We start from the raw sequence: 21352 nt of genomic DNA, 5'->3' as shown, positions 1-21352 counted from the left end.
TTTGGGAGATAATACCAGTATTGGTCAAATTCACAGATCTGGTGGAAATGTTTCCATTTATATGTTATATCTGTGTAGTCAGTGTTGTTGTGAACTGGTCTTGCTAATTTTTTAGGCTGTGAAGAGGCTGCACAAACTGGCCTAGGGCGCACATGCAGTAAGCTGGGAGGCCACACTGCAAGAAATAGAACAGGTGCTATATCTGCTATATACATGCCTATATTTTGGTGCGGCCTCCCGCAACATTTCTTCAATTGCATGTTAATTAAAAAAATGTTCCTGTGTGAAGATAATTTCTCATAAATGCAGTCATGTTGTCCCTTAGAAACCAGATAGCTTCCTCGGATACGACCACGTCACACTCTGGCAGTGGTGGCCAGACATGCACTATAGAGTCCTGCCTGACTACCTGGCTTCAGCGATCATTACCACAGGACGGCTGTGCGACATGAAGTAACTCCAGGACATTTTATATACAATAACCTTTCGTTTCTTTGTGCACTCACTCCAGCAGAGGTGGCCGTATCCGAGGAAGCCATCTTGTTTCTAAGGGACCACATAACTACGTATGTATGAGAAATTATCTTCACACAGGAGCATTTTTTTAAAAAATATCTAATTGAAGAAATGTTTATGAATGGCAAATTAATGAAACTGAATGTGAATGCTCAGACGAGAATACCCCTTTAAGTCTAAATCAATTTATGTTGCTTGTTTTTTTTTTTTTTAACTCTGCATGTGGTTGGGTTTGTATACATTTCATCCACTTCCACACAGTACAGCATAGCAGTTTAACTGCTGGAGATTCCACTGTGTGTCCCCAACCTGAGGCCCCTACCTGAAAATCACTTGTTGTGACTGCACAATCCCTTTAAGGAATATATAAACCTTCCACAGGAGTGCACCAACTATGTGCAATAGGAGAGAAGAGGGAAGATGGCAGTTCGGGTCCGGACCAGTTGCTTATATAGGGCCCAGATATTTCTGATGATAGCTCAGTATAGTAATATGGAGATCCATCTCACCCAGACGTGCTGCATAATCCGGCCGGGGAACCAGAACAATCTTCTTGTACACTTTGGTCAAAGGTTTGACTTCTGCATCAAATGGTCTCTGAGTGGTCCCTACTACAAGGATTCGATCTTCTGATTTGATGGATTTTAGAAGTTTTGGGAGATCCTTTTTCAAACGTTTGGGATCTAACTGTTAATGACAAAGATGGTTGAGACTAAACCATAAGAACGTGTATCAATAAAAGAGGATAACATATACATTATAGGTGCATGATAAAAGATAGTAACATCATCTTATATCAATGTTTATGTGACTCTGCCGGCCTTGAGATGTTTTCTCAAGAAATCCTAAAGGATGGAAGTTACATGTGTGGTTTGGTATAAATAATGGACACCAGGGGGCAGTAAATCAATGAAGCATAACCAGTCTAGAGGAAAGCTTGGGGACTTGTATACTGCGTTGTAGTTACTGTATTAGTGCTGATGATAACACAGTGGTATTTTCTATAACTAATTCTAGCAGGAGAGTCCATTATAGATGGGAATCCAGGAAATCAGAACTAGTATAAGGGATCAGAAGTGGATAGAAAGTACTGAAATGAGTGGAGGTTAGGTAACCCATGACATTTGTTATCTAATATATGCTTATTTTGCAGTGATTTTTTTTAACCTCTTCAGCAATTAATTCAATTGTGAGACACCCAAAAATCAAGGGGCCCCAAATAGTGGGGGGATGCAGTGGTTTCTCCCAGGTGGTTTGGGGGGCAGGGAGAGGGGGTGTTGAATCCTCTGCTATTAGAAGCAGAGCTGTACCCTAAGGGGATCCCCCAGATATAAATTTGTTTGGGTCCTCAGAAAAGGTAAAATTCACATTACAGATCTATTACAATTATAAAAACGACATCTGCGGAAGCTTTCACCTGTTTTTCAGTCTTGGGCACTTTCTTATAAAACATCTTCTCGGCTTCGTCGATCCAGATGATTGACGGCTGCAGCTGACGCGCCACCTGTAAGCATTTTACAGTAATCTGAAATTCTATCTCCATCATCATTTACACTGCAGCACATACTCAGGCAGGGCAGTCAATTCTCATCATGAGCCGCTCACATTTGTAGATTACATTCGCTTCTGAAGATCCAATTAAAATTGAACCTTTGTTCCCATCTTATTCAAATGTTTGCATTCGCTGTAATTCCTGATTAGTTTGATACATTGTACTGGAAAGAAATGCATACATTGCGGTCTCATGTAAATAAATGTAGGCATATATCAATGTCTTGGGCCAGTTTTAGTCTGCTATTACCCATAATCACCACTAGAGGATGTCCTTCTATCAGCGCTACTTAGAACCACATGTGTCTCATTGCCAACACCTGCACAGTGTGAATGCGCTCTCCAGGATAACCTATATATTATGAATAGAGCACAGAAATCTACACGGCACATATGCTGACACCACTCTTTGAACCTAATATTACATGATTTAAGCTGAACGGGGTTAGTCAGAGTCATATTGACATCATAGAAGGTAGGGGGTCTCTTGTTCTGGACCCCCTCTATATGATACAGTGTAGCGCTGATTTGTCTGAGCCATGTGATACTAAAATTGCATCCTCCTGCTTTGTCTTACGAAATCAGTATTTTGCTATGGGTCAGCTTTTGAGAGCGTCTTCCCTACAGGGAGAAGAGACATTGGTTGGATCTTTCAGGAGTAAATATTGATGACTTATCGTTAAACGGGTTACCTAGGATTAGTAAATATGGACGCGTTCTAACAAACCAGTGGCATCAGGGAATCCGTTTAGGACCAACAGCATCTTTCACTGCTATGGTTTAGGGTCACAAGCATATTGGCCCAGATTTACTAATGCCAGTTTTCAGTTGGACTTTGCACGTTCTTTCATGTGCAAACTGCTTGCATACGTATTAAAGAATACGTAGACACATTTGTGGTGCACTCTGCCCTTCATCCCACGTGTCAAAAAATTCTGCACTGAAAGGAGCGTTCCGGTGCTCATTTGGACCTTGTGCCACATTTAACATGCAAAGTGTGACAAAATTGTGTTGCACGGCCCATTTTAAAGGTGCACCAAAGAAGAAAAAATGGTGCACTCTGTCGGAGCAATGCAGAGGGCACCAGATTTATGAAGAATGTGTGCCAAAAATCATGAATCTGGTGAATCCTAACCATTACACAGGTTGCGCAGGATTTCTGGTGTACGTTCTTAAATACCTGTGCAAGCAGTTTGCACTAAAAAGAATGTGCAAAGTCCAATAGAAAACTGGCGCACGGCCCTTAGTAAATGTGTTGGTGTTCTGCCCTTAGGGTGATGCCACACAGTGCGTTTTTGGACTGTTTTAAAGCATGCGTTTTCAGTCCGTTTAAAAACGCATTCGTTTTTTGAAAGTTTACCATGTGTTTGGCTCAGTTCCATGCAGATTCATCTCAAACACAAGTTTACGCTACATGTGAGCACAATAGGGGGCATTTATTATTCGCATTGTGCCAGGTATTTTTTGTGTTGTTACTGCGCCTTGTGCACCATATTTATTATATGTCAATATCACAATTTAGCTTCTTCTCTGACACGTACGCCTTTTTTGTCACTCAATTTGGGTGCAGCTCTTCCATCGCTAAATTCTTTTTGGCGCCTCTTTTTGACCCCTTCATGAATGTGGTTTCACATTTCTGAGGCTCATTTGCAGTTTTTATGATGTGCCAAATAATAATAATAAGCCTTGTGCCACAATATAACATTACAATGCAAATCACCACTTAAATTGGGTGCCAAAAACAATGAATGCCCACTAATATGTTTGGAACCCTGAACCCAGCAGTATGACGCAGTTTCATGGTCATTTAACTACACGGTTTGTTCAGGAATTTCCACTGGTGGTGGAGCTGGTGGGGGGCAACCCCTTCCCCAGGGTATGGCCTGCAGTGGGCACAGGTTCTGTGATCAATGTAGTCACAGCTGCTATTCACTTCTTTGAGAAATACAGTTGCAGTTCTGGTTTCCAGCCACTAGACAGCAGACAGAGCCACTTGCTTCTAGATTAGAACCATGTTAATGCTGGACTGAACAGGTGATCAGTGTGGAGGCTTGATGTTTGATGAGGACAATGTTGGACGGACCCACCCGAGGCTCAGACTACCGTGGGCTCAGACTCTAGCTTAATATTGGACCCCAAAGATGCAACAGATTTTGAATTTGGAAGCTGATGGGGTCTATTTTATCCAGGCAACACTGGATAGGCCAACAATGTTAAATATTGGCCAATGCTTGTAAAAGTTCTTAAAGAAACTATTGTGCTTAAAGGGGTGGTCCCATTTCAGCAAATAAATGTTATTGTTTGTATAATGAAAAGTTAAACAATTTTCCAATATACTTTCTGTATCAATTCCTCAGAGTTTTCTAGATCTCTGCTTGCTGTCATTCTATGGAAAGCTTCTATGTTTACTTCCAGTGGACAGAAATCTGTCCATGGTCACACAGGTGCATGGTTTTACACAACCTGGCATCATTTTCTGTAAAAACCTGCAGTGAATGATCCAAGGTTTTTATAAAGTGCAGAGGAAAGGGGCATGCTTACACAAAATAATGCCAGGCCCACTCCCCCGGTGGCCTCACCCCTTCATGTCCCCTCCATGTCCTCGCTTAGTGGTGAGAATAATCGCAATTTCTTACCATGCACAAGAAATTACAATTATTTTAGTGCTTCTACGCCACAAAACTGTCATAAAAGCACTGAGAAATCTCCCCAATAGTTTTTTTTAAACATGTGCTGTGGAATGTCAAGGTAAAATGTAGAAAACTGTAATTTGAGCTTAAGTTTTTCTTTAATTAAATTTCCGTTCCTCTGCACATAAAGGCAGAATAATCAGATTTACTTCAAGGAATGGATCGGAGATAAGCTGCTTTTGTGATCATTGTAACCACGTGTATACGGGAGGTAACATTCTGTATTTTTTATGCTTCTTTGCTTTTTATGGGTCTAAAAGAGGAGCCACAGACATCAAAGGATGTAAAACCTGTGCAGTCACAATCTGGTTTTATAAAATGTATATGGGACTGACCCCATGGATCACAAGGACAAATGGCACTTTTTATTTTACCTCAGAGTGCATTATATGGGTCCATTACCAACATTTATAGTGTGCGCTTCATAGGGAAATATCAGGAATAGAGGTAGATGACGATTAAAGAGTGTCGGGGCCTCTTCACACTAGAGACCAGTAGTGGGATGTCACTCATAGATGTTTTATAGGTACCGTATACAGCAATGCTACGGTTCTCTCACTATATCTGTTATTATTTATCACCTGAAAATTCGCCTTTTTCTACCTTTACCATGTTTATAGTCCTTCTCTGCCAGCTGTGTATACTTTATTCTGTCAGACATGTACTGTTCCCCCTCCAGCAGCCATAGCCCTGTGATGTCATGGCGCCCCTGGCTGCCGCTCCTCGCTCTGAGTTGCCGTTCCTGGCTGGCAGACAATAAATCAGGAGCAGTATTTGCTGATGATGTAGTGCGCAGCTGTTCTGGGTCTATGATTGGCTAATTAATTATCGGAAAGTGTTACAGTTGGCAAAACTGGGCCTTGGATAAATACCTCCCTGACATTCAGGAATCTTCCTCCTCCTCATGTACAGCAGTACACATGCTGGTGGTATAGTACACACTGGCGATGGACAATGACATCTCATAAAATCATTTTACTGGCCACAGACACTAAAGTAACGGCCAGCCATATGATATCACAGTGGGTATTAGATCTATGAATGCAGGGTGCACTGTATGAGTGACTCTGACTGAAGAATCAGACATATGAGATCCAGCCTAAAGAAAATATATATTGTTTTGGATCTCAGTGAGGATTTTCCAGGTGAGATAGTCTAGATATTGTGTGGATTCAGAAAATTTTCCTCAAATACCTGATCCAGACAGGACTGAAGGATATGGTGTATCACATGATGCACCTTGGCCCTCTTCATCTCACTTGTGCACCTAGGTGTGGGACATACCTCCAAATTATTATTTGTTAATGATGTGCACCCAGGCCCGCCCACTAACTTTTCCCACTGCAGGCTGCATATGATGTGGCCGGGTCGTCATCTGCAGTTAGTTGGATGGGCCAGGGAACCATCATTAACAAATTACAATTCGGCTGTCCGTCCCAGCCCCTCCCAATACCTCTCCTAATCGCAGCTGACCAGCCCGGCCATCTCATATGCGGTCTGCCTGCCTTCTTCTATACTTTCCCCTTCCTGGTAAGGTCACGCCACCAGGTCCCAACCCCACGTTTCAGCCCCAACGAGACAATGAGAGCCATCCAGATTCCAATGTTACAGACTCTTCTATTGTCGTTGGTGAGTATCATTAATACATATTTGAATGCATGTATATTTATGTGTGTTTGTATATGTGTTTGTGTATGTGTATATATGTGTGTTTATATTGTATATAATGGATGTGTGTGTATATATGCTTTATATCTGTGTTTATGCAGTATACACTGGATGTGTATTTCTATGTGTGTATGATGACAATATACGCTATATGAATGTATGTGCAGTATGTGTGCATATGGTGTGTATATACTGTATATCTAAGTATATGATTTATATATACCATATGGGGTAAATTTATCAGGGCTTCTGCACCAGGACACTGGCCAATAAGCCCTGAAATAATTACAAATGCTAGCTTATAGCTCACACTTGCGATTATTCTCACCTTTATGCCAGGGGGGGCCTGGGCGGCCGGGGAAGGGGCCAGCCAGGGGAATTCCTGTCCGAGTGCCGGCACACGCCGCAGCAGGCGACTTTTCATACGTGAAAAGTCACCGTGTTTATTTCTACACTAGGTGGGACCCAACGGATAACTCAAGAGGGTGGCAGGGTGTTATGGTAAATAACCGCCTATGTGTATATAAAATGTGTATGTATAGTATTTGTGCAAATTTAATGTGTATATACTTGTGTGTGTGTATGTATGTATGTATGAATGTGTAGGCACGTGTTTGTGTGTATAAATGATTATGATTGTGTAAACGTGTGTACAAAGATGTTTTTGGGGGAGGCGGCCCGTTTCAAAGGTCTGCTATGGGGCCCAGCCTCTGCTGTTAACACCCCTGGTAAAGGTGCAAAAATGACATCACCATGGTCACATGACACCATGAGAAGAGGCATGGAACGTGGGGAGGTGTAGATGGGAGGCGCAGGCCGAGCAGGACACACCTCCTCTGATGCCAGGGAATATAAGAAAAAGATTTATGGGGATATGAGGAAAACAATTTTTATCTAAAATAAGGATGTCAGTTAGTTAAAAGGACTCTATGGGAACCTGTCACTAGCTATATTTGTGAAAATGTGGTGATAGGTTCTCTTTAAGGCACTGAATCCACATGAAAATCTGTGGATTATCACTGTATTGATAACTTTGAAGAAGAGCTATTGCAAATCTGATTTTGGTAATTGAATTCTTAGAAAATTCTGGTATTTTTTGATTTGACATTACCACCTTCTCACTTGCCTCCCATCCAATACCTTGCTTTCAAGATGGTGGCCATATTCTGGACATAGCCCAATGGATAAGCCTTCTCACTCAATACTTGTTGGGGTATTCAGACATGTCATTTTCCCTTCCGTTTCTCAAATAAAAAGGCATCCATGGGCTTTTGTCCAGATTCATTTACAACTGTGTCTACACTTGTATACTTGCCTTAAGAACCATATGTAGCATCATCTGCAGGCCACTTTTTCCAGGATACTTCCCAGAAATATGAGCTGGTGATAAGTTAAACAGGTTTGCCCCAGTTTCATTGCATATAGCATTCACCAACATCTTCTTGCCCACACCAGCTGGTCCTGCTAGAAGAAGGGCTTTCACCTGTGGAGCCTTCTCATGGACAGATTCACAGCCTGTAAAACAGAGATGAAAAATTTGAGACCAAAATGTCTACCAGCAAAACAATAAAACATTTATTTTTCCAAATTCCTGATGAGATTTACTGTCAACCTCCGCAGGTGTATTGCTTCACTTCACAATATGGAAAGTTGGAAGTGCAAATATTGTGCTAACATATACATAATAGTGTCAAGTGGGTCGGACCTGCTACAACTTGCCCAATTTACTCATTTTTTATAGAAACTGGGAGCAACAAATTTGTATGTTCTATTACAATCTGACAAGATTACAGACAAGATGGCTAAACATTAATGGATCTTGCTGATAGTCATCACATATTACACCTTGACCTCCACTAGATAATCAATGAATCCTAAGAGATAAGTCTTCTTATTAACTCCGTTCTCACTGAGATATTGCCACATCTTTAACAATTTGCGCCCTTGGTACTTAGCGAACGAGGTAATCAGCTCACACAATGTTCAGTCTTCATTTGCGTGCTCTTTGTTATGTCTGATGATCATTAATGAGGCGTGTTATGCAGCCAGGAATGGTACATGGCCTCAGTATCGGAGCTTCATGATGAGCTTCCACATCACATGACAGCAAAGTCACATCTGCCTCTTGTTATCTAGAAACATCCTTGTTCTACAGCTGGAAAGACAACAAGTCCGGCTTCACGAGAAAAGATAATATCCACCAAGACCTGACCTGGCCTTCGCTATCCTCCCCACACGTCCTGGACCAAAAAGGGAGTGACTAACAGCCATGTGTTCTCCATAAGGACCCATGTCTTTACAACTGACTTCAGTATCCTAAATTGAAAGATTTTGTATAAATGTTTCTTTTTTGATTTGTTAATACTATTACAATCAGCTGATTCAAGAGTGGAGTGTGAGAGGATTTATTGATAACATGTATTGGCTATGATGTTCACAGTGATGTCCTCCATGTTTCAGAACAGAAAATGCCATAACTTTGGAAAGAAAGGGACGAGAAGCACATAGTAGGCATTGTTCTCTTTGTTTGAAAAGGGGGAATTACATATAATAATTTGGTAAAATCACTGTACCTTTACTGTTATGCTTTAAAGAAACCTGTTATCAGGACCAGAGCCGGTAAAACGGCCCAGCAGAGAGGGCAATTGCCCAGGGACCCCGCCAGGGCAGAATGTTCATTCATCTGGGTGACTCGGGAAGTTCTCCAAATCACCCAACACTAGTACGAACCTGCCTCAGATATCCCAGGCTCAGTGGCTCAGCGGTCAGTAGCAGTCACATTCCAGCTGTGCAGTAGAGAATGGAAGCCATGCAAGATGTGGCGTGCCAAATCACCAGGGAAAAACAAGGCATGTGTCAAGATGGGGGAGAATTACAAGCCCTGTCCTATCACCTCATGTTATCACCATAGGATACTGAAGTAAATAGTAAAGACATTGGGCTGACATTAGTCAACACATGGCTGTTAGTCTTTGTTACTCCCTTTTTGGTCCAGGAAGTGTGGGGAGGATAGTGAAGGCCAGGTCAGGTCTTGGTGGATATCATCTTTTCAAGGATGTTTTTAGATAACAAGAGGCAGAGGTGACTTTGGTGTCATGTAATATTGAAGTGTCCTTGCCTACGGCACGTCTTTGTGGTAAATTTGTATCCAAGGGAACATATAGAAAAAAAAATATAAGTAACTTGGACAACATCTATTTCATCTCAAAATCCCTTTAAACCCAAATGGCATTAAAAATGTTTTCTATTTTATATTGTTATAACATTATTTATTTTATAAAAAATATTAAACTTATTATAAATTCCAATTATATCTTTTTTGAATTTTATTTTTATGATGCATTATAAAATGGAATGATACATTTATTCTGACGGCCATTATGATTAAGAAGCTAAATTTATATAGTTTTTTTAGTCTCTGTGAGCTCCTGGGACTAAGGCTACTTCACACCCTGAGTAGCCCTGAAGATCTGCTACCTGCGCATCCATGCCGCTTGTGAACGCGGAGGCGCGGCACGTGCAGATGCAGTGGCTCAGTGAAGCCCGAGGGATAGCAGTAGCTTCTATGCATGCACCAAACGCCTCTTTAGCCTAAGAAGCGCCAGGAGCCACTGCGCCTGCACTGGCTGAACCCCCAAATTCACAAGCTGCATGGGCATGTAGTAGTAGGGCGGCTCTGAAAAGGCAATTGGGGATGTGGAATAGCCTTAGCCCCGAGAGCTCCCAGAAGCCACTCCACACTCCAAGTTGCCTCTGCATGTAATTTGAATATAAATTAAGACATATAGGTAGAATTCTAATAAATACTTAAATCATTATAGGGATGAGGAAAGCATTGGAAAACCTCTGGACCTACTAAGAAAAATAGATTCCAGACGTTAGATTTCCAAAGTCAGGCTGGTTTCTAATGAACTAATTTTGTCAGAACTTGCATTAGAGGACCTGTTGATTGTGGTAGAATATCTTTGACCGATTCTAAAACAATGACAACTTTTGAGATCTCTAAATCACATATCAGATTATATTCTAAGATGAACCATCCCTTTAAGCCAATTATTAACCCAGTTACATACTTTTTCTTCAGTTCTGAATAAAATACAAGTCTCAGCATGGACTTGTTATGAGGAAGTAAAGAAGTGACGTTTTGCACATTCTCGTTGAAATCAATGATAAAACTCTCAAAGACTTTATTCCTCCTGAGAACTGGCAAACAATCTTGCTGCCAAGCATTGTATTGTGCTTGCGTACATCTGCATAAAGGGCTATTATTAAAAAATATGGTACAATAAAAAACGACTGAACATTTGTGAACACAAAGAGCAAGATAGCTGAGAACCAGGAAATACTGAAAACTCTGTATATTAAAACAATCACTCAGCACGTGAATAACAGTAAATGAATCCCTGATAATAACATTATACCTCGTGTTATCCCGCATCCCACACTGGAACAATATCCTTGGTATTTGTTGTTGCATTTAGGTTTCATAAATCTCTATACGCACAGTACAGCACATCACTGTAGATAAATATTGTGGAGTCCTCATAATCCCAAAGTTTTTCCAGCAATGAAAAAGGACTAGGTTTTTCTGAAACGCGCAGGTGGAGTTGTCTGTTATTCTGCGTTTCATTTTTTAACTGCATTGAATACATTTTTATAACATTATCTTTATTGGATTTGTGGTTGCTGGAGATTTTCCTTTTTCCTTTTGTTCGACACATACAAAGGATAGGTCATCAACATGATATTGGTGGGGTCCAAAACAGGGACTCTCACTAATCAGTTGAATTGGCTGCTCCAGGGGACACAATAAGGTGTTAACATATTCAGGTCAAATGTTCCAGTTCCTTTGTAAAAAATGATCTTATTATGTATTTGGAGTGAAGTCCCATCTTGGGACTTATAAGAAGGAACAGGAGAGCCCATTAGAGTACAGTAATACATGAGCTTAGCCGGGGCTACACATTGGTGTTTGCAGCAGCGGAGGCCATCCACATCAGCTGATTGGTGGAACTCTATGTCACTCAGACCCCATTAATCTGATGTTGATGAACATTCCTATGGTTGGGTGTTAATATATACAGCATGAAAGTAAAATTAACACTGTGCATTAGGAGTGAAAATCTGAAGCTCAGCTCCAATTCTTTTGATATCTTTGTATTATCTATATATCTAATATATATCTAAATATATAAAATAAATTTATTACATTTTGTTTGTACTTTTACTTTCCTATTTAAAACAGTAAACAAATATCAACTAAACTCTTAATTTTTTTTTTCTTAAGAATTCAGGACAGCCTCTACATATGACGCTATGATACAAGTGAAATCAATATTAATTGCTTCTACGGATGTAGCGATATGAAAAAATGGCCTCTCCAGACAGGGTCGGCTCCAGGTATCAGCAGGCCCCCGGGCGATAGAGCCTCAGTGGGCTGCTTTGCAGTGAACTCACGTGGCAGCATTACCCTAAACTATTCCCTAGTTTATCATACCAAACAGCACCCTAATGGTTATTTTATATAAGTCTTCCTCACACCCTATGGATTCAGTAGATATAGCCCCTCTCACCTCATGGATTCCTTATGTATAGCCTTATGTGGGTCCCCCAGCAGCTATGGGCCCCGGCACTTGCCCAGCTATGCCTAGTGCTGGCGCAGGCCCTGTCTCCAGGTCAATGGGCTGGTTTCCATCAATAAAGAATGAATGGAAGAAGATTCCAAAGAAATGAAAAAATTGCATATATGTTGTTGTGCTTATTCTATTTCCTCTTCACAGAGTGATCTCTGCAATAATGTGTATTGATCTCTATTTGGAGTGTAGCCATTATATAGTAAAAGAATACATGCATATGGACCATTTACTCACCAAGTGGTAGGACTCCATAGAGGACAAGAAGCTGTTTGACATCACTAAGAGACGGCATCGGCTCTATGTCTGCTTGTCGCAATGTAGTGCCCAGATAACTATATTCACCTAAACACACAAAAAAATCTTAATGAATAACAATGTACACTGCAAAATATTTTGTAACCATTTTTTTTCCTTCCCTGCAACAATGGGGGCAAAATGTGGATGCGGGGGCTGCTGATATAAATTCATTTTTTTGTATTATTATTTTCCAATTGGACAATAATTAAAACATTTCTTAAAATGAAAAAACAATATCACTGGACTTACTACAAATGTTTAATTAATTCCTTTGATAAATCACACTTGTGTAACATTATGTTGGTAAAAACAGCCATACACTATATAGTAAGGATATAAAAAAAATACAGCTGGCTGCAAAACTGCGCCTTACCAATAAAATCTGACAGCTTCACTGGCTTGGGTTTGATGAGAAGACCTTCTGTGACCAGCTCTTCATACAGAGAGTCAATGGTCCTGTAGATAAAACAACACACGGTTATACAATGGATATAAATATTAATGATAGAGTGTCCCGAGTGGAAAAAGACCCCACTGTTCACAGCAATAGAAAGGTTTTATAGAGAAGACATCATTTCACGTTTCAAGAAGAATTGCGTTTTTAGTTTTAGGTGGAATTTGGTTTTAAAGGGGTTTTCCACAAAAATACATTTATTAGTTATTCACTAAATAATTGGAAATATATGACCATTAAGAGTCTCGACTAAGAAAACCTTATTTTGCAGGTCATAAATGCAATGATCCAGGTATTCCTATTTTAGCAATACTGTATTCCTGTTTGTTTTGCCACAGGAAATAAATATTTTAAAAATATGCAAATCAATCTGAAGTGTTTTGTGGGTCGTTAACAATCATTTCAGATATGCCCACTGCCATGAACACTGCCTGCTCTTGTCAAACTCTTCACCTCCATAGTCCACCCAGGACACTGGCCGTGCATCTCTGAAGATGCGGGAGTCATAGCTGGACTGAGCAGGCGTGGGATCTGAAGAAGAAGATTCGAACATCGGAGAGAGCAGGAAGTACGGAGGACGCAGTGGGCATATCTGAAGTGCGAGAGGGGCCGTTGACTTTGCCCTGGAGCAATAAACCAGAGGGGCTCCTTTAATGACCCCCAAATCACTTCAGATTAATTGGCATGCTTTAAATATATTTTTTTCTGCAGCAAAACAAACAGGAATGCCTAGATTAGTGAATATGTGACTTGCAAGAACGTAATCTCTGTTGGCGAGGGGGGGGGGGATGATTTGCATCATAGATTTCTTTTAAAGGAAATCCACCATCAAAATCCATCATGATAAACCATGGACACATACTCATAAATCCAGGCACCATGAACATGGTAATCTTGTTATATTTGTTATCCATGGTCTCTTTTCTTGTAAAATAAACTTGTAGAATTATACAAAAGTCTGGGGGACTCTGGGGGTGTTTCTAGAGCTCATCAGTGCTGCAGATTAGCATGTAGTTTACAATGAGGAGAACATGTCTCACCGAACCACCTACTCTCTTCCCCCTAACTGCTCTACTCATTGTAACAACGAGTGAAATGACATCACTGAGGTGCTCTGGAAACACCCACCAGAGCCCCCCAGACTCATCAACATAATTGTAAAAGTTTATTTTAGAAGAAAAGAGGCCATGAATAACACATATAAGAAGATTACCACAGTCACAGCACCTGGGTCTATAAGTAAGTGTCCCTGGTTTATCATGCTGTATTTAAATATTTTCTTTAAGTTATAGATTAACCTTTTATGACTTTTTAAGTCTTTTATGATTTTTGGTCTTAGACGTACAAATCAACATTTTTCCTTTTTATGCTGCTCACTTCACTTAAAAAAAAAACAAAGTGTAACTTAAACACAACCGTAACTCTCTGCAACGCTATTGGGGAGCGACGATTTGTCTCAATGATAGCCTTCAGTGTTTGTAAAACCTGAAGCTGTATATTTTCTGGCCATTTGTTACAATGTGCCGGTGCCAATGGCAGTATATGGCAGGATCAATCAGACAACCTAGAGTTAAAGTATCCAGGGAGTCTGAAAAATAGTAAAATAAATAAAAAACCCCTAAACATTCTAATCACATAATGAGCAAAAGGCCGTACAGTCCTCAAAATTGTAGCAATGACATCACGCACAGCTCCATCTACCGAAGTCTGAAAAAGTTATTTGCACCAGAATATGGCAAAATAAAGATTTTTTATTTTTTGTACTGAAGGTTTTAATTAGAGATGAGCGAGCACTAAAATGCTCGGGTGCTCGTTATTCGAGACGAACTTTTCCTGATGCTCGAGTGCTCGTCTCGAATAACGAGCCCCATTGAAGTCAATGGGAGACCCGAGCATTTTTCAAAGGGACCATGGTTTGGGAATAAAATGTGTTATTTAATTGAAAAAGAATGTCTTCTGATAAGTTAGCAGATGTATGCAAACATCTGCAATCTATTCTTCACTGTTCCGCGCGTATATTATCTCCCGACAAGTTAGCAGATGTGAAGAACAGTGAAGAATAGAATAAAAACAGTGAACACAGGATCATTTAAGTGAAAAACAGTGAAGAATAGATTGCAGATGTTCGGCACATCTGCTTACTTGTCGGTAGATATGCTGTCCCGGGATCCGCTCCTCTTCTTCCACTGAAGTCTCCCCGATCTCTCTGCCCTTCCCGATGTCTCTGTGCCGCTGCCCCGCTGTCTCTGTGCCGCTGCCCCGCTGTCTCGGTGCCTGCCGCTGCCTGTGCTGCTCCCCGTGCCTGCCGCTGCCCGTGCTGCTCCCCGTGCCTGCCGCTGCCCGTGCTGCTCCCCGTGCTTGCCGCTGCCCGTGCTGCTCCCCGTGCCTACCGCTGCCCGTGCTGCTCCCCGTGCCTGCCGCTGCCCGTGCTGCTCCCCGTGCCTGCCGCTGCCCGTGCTGCTCCCCGTGCCTGTCGCTGCCTGTGCTGCCTCCGTGCCTGCCGCTGCCTGTGCTGCTTCCCGGTGTCTTTGTGCTGCTCCCCGGTGTCTTTGTGCTGCTCCCCAGTGTCTTTGTGCTGCTCCCCAGTGTCTTTGTGCTGCTCCCCGGTGTCTCTGTGCTGCTCCCTGGTGTCTCTGTGCTGCTCACTGTGTTCTTCAATGTGTTCTTCACATACTATTTTATTTGCACCGTTCCGCGCGTATCTTCCGACAAGTAAGCAGATGTGCCGAACATCTGTAATCTATTCTTCACTGTGTTTTTCACTGTGTTTTTCACTTAAATGATCCTGTGGTCACTGTGTTCACTGTTTTTATTCTATTCTTCACTGTTCTTCACTGTGTTTTTTTAATTAAATGCTCGATCTCGAGCAGGGGAAATACTCGTCCGAGCAACGAGCCGTTTCGAGTACCTTATCAAGCTCGGACGAGTATACTCGCTCATCTCTAGTTTTAATTTTTTAAAAAGTATTAAAACCTATATGAATTTAGTATTCCTGTGATCATACAGACTCAAAGAATAAAGGACACGTGTCATTTGGGGCCGTAAAAAGCAAGCTCACGAGAAAATGACACAAATCCGTTTTTTCACCAATTTCACTGCATTTAGAATTTTTTTCCCACATGGAAAATTAAATTCTGTCACCATGAAGTGCAATTTTTTTGTAAGACTCTTATTGATACTTCTCAGCATACCTGTCTGGCGTTAAGTCCTTTTCCTTCTTTTTCTTTCTCTTTCCACTTTTCTTACCTTTCTTCTTTTTCTAAAGTTAGATACATTTAAGAAGTTTAGACATTCGTATATATACCATGTACTGTATGGTATAATAATAATATAATAATAATCTTTATGATTTGTAAAGCGCTACGGAATTTGATGGCGCTATATAAATAAAGATTATTATTATATTATTATTATACCATACAGTACATGATAACAAGTGGAGCAGACATTACATACTGTCTATAGGGTTGGCTACAGATGGTTTTAATGTGGAATTAATATTAAAACAACCGCCAAAGTCTGTTGGTTTCGCTCGACCCCTCCAGAACTGAGCCAGAAGGCATTGACCTCTTTATTGAGCAACCCAGGGGAACTGCAGCTCACATACTATTTGAGTGAATAAGAGCTAATCTGCAGTTCCCTGATGCTGACACTATGGGGCTCATTTACTAAGGGTCGCACTGATCACTTTCGTCGGACTGTGCACCTTTTTCACGGATTACTCGGCTTGAACAGGTATCAAACAGGTATCTGTGCTGGGATTTTGGTGCACGCAATTCTTTTTTTTGGCGCAGCTGCGCCGGCTTCCATGCAACACAATTTAGGGGACGTGCCGTCGGGTGATCTGACTGATTCTGACTGAGCATGAGATTTAACTTTCAAATTGTGTCACAATTGTGTTACATGCACCAGTAAAAAGATGGTGAACTCCGGCGAACCTGAACAGGGAAGCGACATGCACGATATTGGGCGCACGATCTTAGGCATGCACATTTAGCTGAATTGACTGTGTATGTGTTTGAAAATGACCCTAACTTTGTAAATGAATAGTGCTGATCATAATGGTAAACTTTGATAGAGAAATCTGGTGCTGTGACTTTCTTTCTCCCCTGCCTTTCTTCCTTATTCAAGCAGTTTGTGTGAATCAGCTCCATCTCTGATCAGATCAGAACCTGATAATGTTTCCACTGACTTTCTCTGACTTTCTACAGACATTCTCTGGATAGTCTAGTGACCTCAGATAGATGAATCACCAAAGGAAATATTCTCTAGGTATGGAAAGAGTTAATCCTTATTTTCCTTATCAACTTGAGGTGGGGGAAACTCTCACTTTAAGAGACACTGCTCACTACAGGAGAAAGCAGAAAAATGACACAGAGAAGCCGATTTCTGTAAATTGCAAAGTTTATTATTATCACCTGATCTGTTCATTTCTAATTATTTAAAGCAAAGCTTCAAGGGTTTAGTTTCTCTTTCAATTTTCATATTTAGGTATTCTTATTGGATTCCAGACCCAATAATCGGTCCTATATTAATATAGCATGCACAAAAATTCTTCATTCTAGTAATTCTCAGCATTTAGGGTCATATGATCCGTTATGTTTAGTCCATCTCCAAAAGATTAAGAGCAAAAGGAAGACAAGTACTATGTAAAATCTTTAGTCCCCATGGCAATGTGGATTTGTTTATCCCAGGTAAATATAATCTCTGTTTAATCTCTTTAATGCTCTATGGAATGGTATTAAGCTAAAGATTTACATGTCTGCCATGGCTGGGAACTACAGTAGCCATAATCCTCTTACTTACCTTCCCACCTTTCTTTCCTTTCTTCTTATTTTTATCCCTGTCTACGGCCAGTTTCAGGTTTTGGAGTTCTTGTCTCATCAGCTCATCCACCTTAGTAGGAATATAAAAAAATTAGATGTCATTTATTTTATCATTCCCCTTTTTTTAACTTCTTTTGGGCTCATGTTGTGATCAACAACCTTTGTTGACATCATAAAGAGTTAAGATGGACAAGTTTAGAATTTTAACCAAACCTGTATCCTAATCTCCTCTTCCACTTCCTTCCTCTTATCTTCTTTGATCAGTTCAGAATCGTGTGTCTGATGTAGATTCCAAGACTCGTTCCGATTTCTCCAAACACCTGCAAGTGAAACAGACATTGTAAAATGAAGAACAATGCAAAGAACCACCACAGTTTGTTCCTTTATGTCTTTAAGCTGCATTTAGATGTGCAAAGCCCTTCCCTCCATTATTGTGTGGATCAGTCCCAAAAAATACATTAGAATGGAGACCTGCACGTGTTCTAAATTTTGTAATACTCACTTTTCATAAATGACCTCACCTTCATAAGTCTGGTTTGCTGACGATAAGTCAGGCAGAAATTGGCTTGGATTCATTTTCCATCCTGGTTCTTCCTCCTATAAGGGTTTAGAATAGATTTACCATTACATCAATTACATATATTTATTCCTTTTTCATTTTATTGGTTACCTATGTCCATAGATAAATCCATGTATGCGTTATACTGTCCCATCAGGGAAGAGAAAATAAGAGAAAAGCTAAGTTTTGCGATATATAGTCATTAGTGTGTCGTAGACAATTTTTTCAGTTTTTGTGATGCAGTTTTTGGTGTCCAAAGCAGGTGTGGAGTAAAAAAAAAGATAGAAGGAGTAGCACCTCTCAAAAATCCTCACCCATTACAATCATCACCTGCTTTTTGCTTCAATAATTGGTAATGTGGGGATACTCCGTGTCTGCCTCGTCACATTATATGCTGTTCTCAAAGAGGGAGGATAAATCATCGAAGAAGTTCTCCTGAACTTTTCTTTGCAAGCCTTTAATTTTTGTAGGAGTTCCTTGAGAATTAGCTGATAACAGGCTAATGCTGCTTAACCCCCAGCTATAAGTAATGGGGACCCAGGAGCAAGTGCTCAAGTTACCTGTACTACACAATTAAAGTGAACCTAACAGGCACATCGCCCCCCCCCCCCCCCAAACCAAAGGGGATGCATGATGATATTGAAATGAGTGAGCGGCTCCTGTGATTTATAAAATTACCCCCCCCCCCCATGCATTGTAATTTTGTAAATTGAGTCCACTGAGTGTTCCTGAGCTGAACTAAGTCAGGATGCAACACCCCCTTCCTTCTCTGTTCTCTTGTCCTGTACTTTTCCTCTGACATCTCCTGCACACAGCTCCTGCTAAGCTGCAGGACAGAAAGAGGTATGAATGATATAGGAGGAAGGGGTTGTTACAGCCTACGGCCCCTTTCATACTGAAAAGTTTGCAGCCAGATATATGACCACTTAGACGGCAAAAGGCGCGCAACGGCATACAGTATCTGTTTGTCACTTTGATTGCCCTAATATGCTAATTATCTAAAGAGGCTACTGGTGTGTGGAGTAGCCGAAGCTGAGACTACACGGTGTGGCTACTCCACGGCAAAGTAGCCTCTTTGATCCTCCTACCGCATTATCTTCAGCGCGCAACTACAAGGAGCTGTGTGCCCTCGTCCACAAAGCCGCATGCGAGGAACAGCAGGCCCGCGGCTGCACGGTCATAGCTTGGAAGCCAGAGCTACTGCACATGCGCAGACGGCAGGCTTCACGGATGAGGGGACGCAGCTCCTCATAGCTGAGCGCAGAAGATATGCCAGTAGGAGGATCAAAGAGGCTACTGGAGCGTGGAGTAGCAGAACCGTGCAGCCTCAGCTCCAGCTACTCCACTCACCTGTAGCCTCTTTAGAAAATTAGCATATTAGGGCAATAAAAGTTACAAAAAAGATACAGGGGACGTGAGGATTAGCCCTTTAAAGGGCTCTCCTCACGTACAATAGAGGCACCCACCACCCGATCTACCTTAATAGGTAGATCCGTGTTGGTAGGTTTCCTTTAATATTCTATATTATAAATCTTATTTTTATCATCTGCGCTATTTATTTATTACATGTTGTTAAAGGATTAGGTATTACACAACTTTAATTGGAATACATTGGCTGTCAGTGTAATGTTAAAGAGGAGCCTAAACAGGGAAAACCAAATTCCTTAATGGATTTTCTAAACTAGAAATTCCCTTTAATTGAATGTTTCCAAAGGAGCTTGTTTGCACAGTTTTAAATCTGTTCATAGATATTGTACAATGAATGGAGCAGATGGGGTAAAATGTAACTTGAATGTGTCAGACGGGAATTGTATGCAGTCATTGGATCACTAAGAAGGCTTATTGTGAATGTTTTTCCTATAGTGTCATATAACAGTCATATGTTTAACATTGGCTAAACACAAAACATTATCCTTATTTTCCTGCATATTACTGATATAATACAGAAAAACACGCCTGATGGGGTGACAAGTCTTGATCTCTCAAGTCAATAAGTGAAAAGTAATAAGGGTTCATAAGTTCATCCTTAGAAAGCACGGATGATTGGAAAATTAGATACTATGTGTGATCATATAGATATATGGTTCATGTGCAGTGCTGCATACATTTAATTAGAGAATTGCTTATTTTAGTGTGGCAGTGTGGAGTTTTCAATTATCCATATCTGCAGGGAATTATCTCATTGACTAAGGGTTAATAATCTGTGCTTCTAAAAAAAATAGCTTATATTATCTTCCCAGTAAACTTGCCATAAGTGAAGCAGTTTTTGTCTGAATTTAATACATCATTCATAGAATAATTTTTACAATAATAAATGATGATGAATAATAGATTGCATTATTTCATACATTCAGGCATTTTCATGCCTTTTGTTTTATAAAGCCGTAGTCATGACATCCACATCATGTTCTACATTTATTTTTATTACTCATTATTTCTATAGCAACTCACTTTTCACAAATCAATAAATCCTTTATACTTTAAAGGGAAAGCTTCCCAGATTTGCCTTTATTGCTTACAAGCCATCTTGTCATTTAAAAGAAATGTAATCCTGGTGATAGGGCACATACAACCAAGTGAAAAAAGTACGGAAAGATGGTGACCCATAATGGTAAAGCCACCAAACTGTCCTTACCTACTTGCTGATCCTACCTCAGATGTTGGTCAACAACTGGGTGACAATCCCTTCCTGAGCCAAGGTGAACAAAGATAAGAAAAAACTAAATAAAGCAATATAGTATATGCTATCAGAGAAGACTTATAGTAAGCACTAGGAAGAGGGCAAGTTCATTTCTTGTAGGATGTCTGAGACCTGGTCCAGGAGTGATTGGAATGCCTGCCCCTTGAAAGTTGTTTAAACTAGTTGTAATGGACAGGTGCTTTCTCCATTCACTTTCCTCCCCTGCTGATCTGTTTTATGGGCTGTATATTAGTACTTTATTGTGTTTGCTATACTGGGATATTTTGTATTGCTTCATTTTCTTTTCTGATGTTTGTTCGCATCCTCAACTTCTGTTTGTTTCTTTTACCTGTTGTGAATTGTTCTCCTTCTTTTCACCCATATTGGTACATTTTTCCTGTGTTTTGTTTTTGTCTCTGTGTTTCACTTTGGCACAGGTAGAGTTAGTTGCCCAGGTGTCACCTACCATCTATGG

At 40.6% G+C, this 21352-nt stretch overlaps 1 protein-coding gene across 2 annotated transcripts in view; it reads right to left on the bottom strand.

The window, feature by feature from the left end:
• Nucleotides 1–21352, bottom strand: part of IQCA1 (IQ motif containing with AAA domain 1) — a 160070-nt gene that overhangs the window by 9432 nt on the left and 129286 nt on the right. For both annotated transcript variants that reach the window (XM_072121456.1, XM_072121455.1), the window contains exons 9-17: nt 18160–18235; nt 17852–17958; nt 17619–17708; nt 16004–16071; nt 12732–12814; nt 12296–12403; nt 7741–7940; nt 1934–2020; nt 1026–1203 (exon numbers count right to left, since the gene is read on the bottom strand). In XM_072121456.1, coding sequence (XP_071977557.1) covers nt 1026–1203; nt 1934–2020; nt 7741–7940; nt 12296–12403; nt 12732–12814; nt 16004–16071; nt 17619–17708; nt 17852–17958; nt 18160–18235 — 997 coding nt within the window. The remainder of the gene's footprint in view (nt 1–1025; nt 1204–1933; nt 2021–7740; nt 7941–12295; nt 12404–12731; nt 12815–16003; nt 16072–17618; nt 17709–17851; nt 17959–18159; nt 18236–21352) is intronic.

This window comes from Engystomops pustulosus, chromosome 8 (genome assembly GCF_040894005.1).
Source record: "Engystomops pustulosus chromosome 8, aEngPut4.maternal, whole genome shotgun sequence".
In the NCBI taxonomy this organism is placed as follows: domain Eukaryota; kingdom Metazoa; phylum Chordata; class Amphibia; order Anura; family Leptodactylidae; genus Engystomops; species Engystomops pustulosus.
The sequence above is the reverse complement of the archived record's forward strand: the minus strand, read 5'-3'. Positions and strand labels throughout refer to the sequence as shown.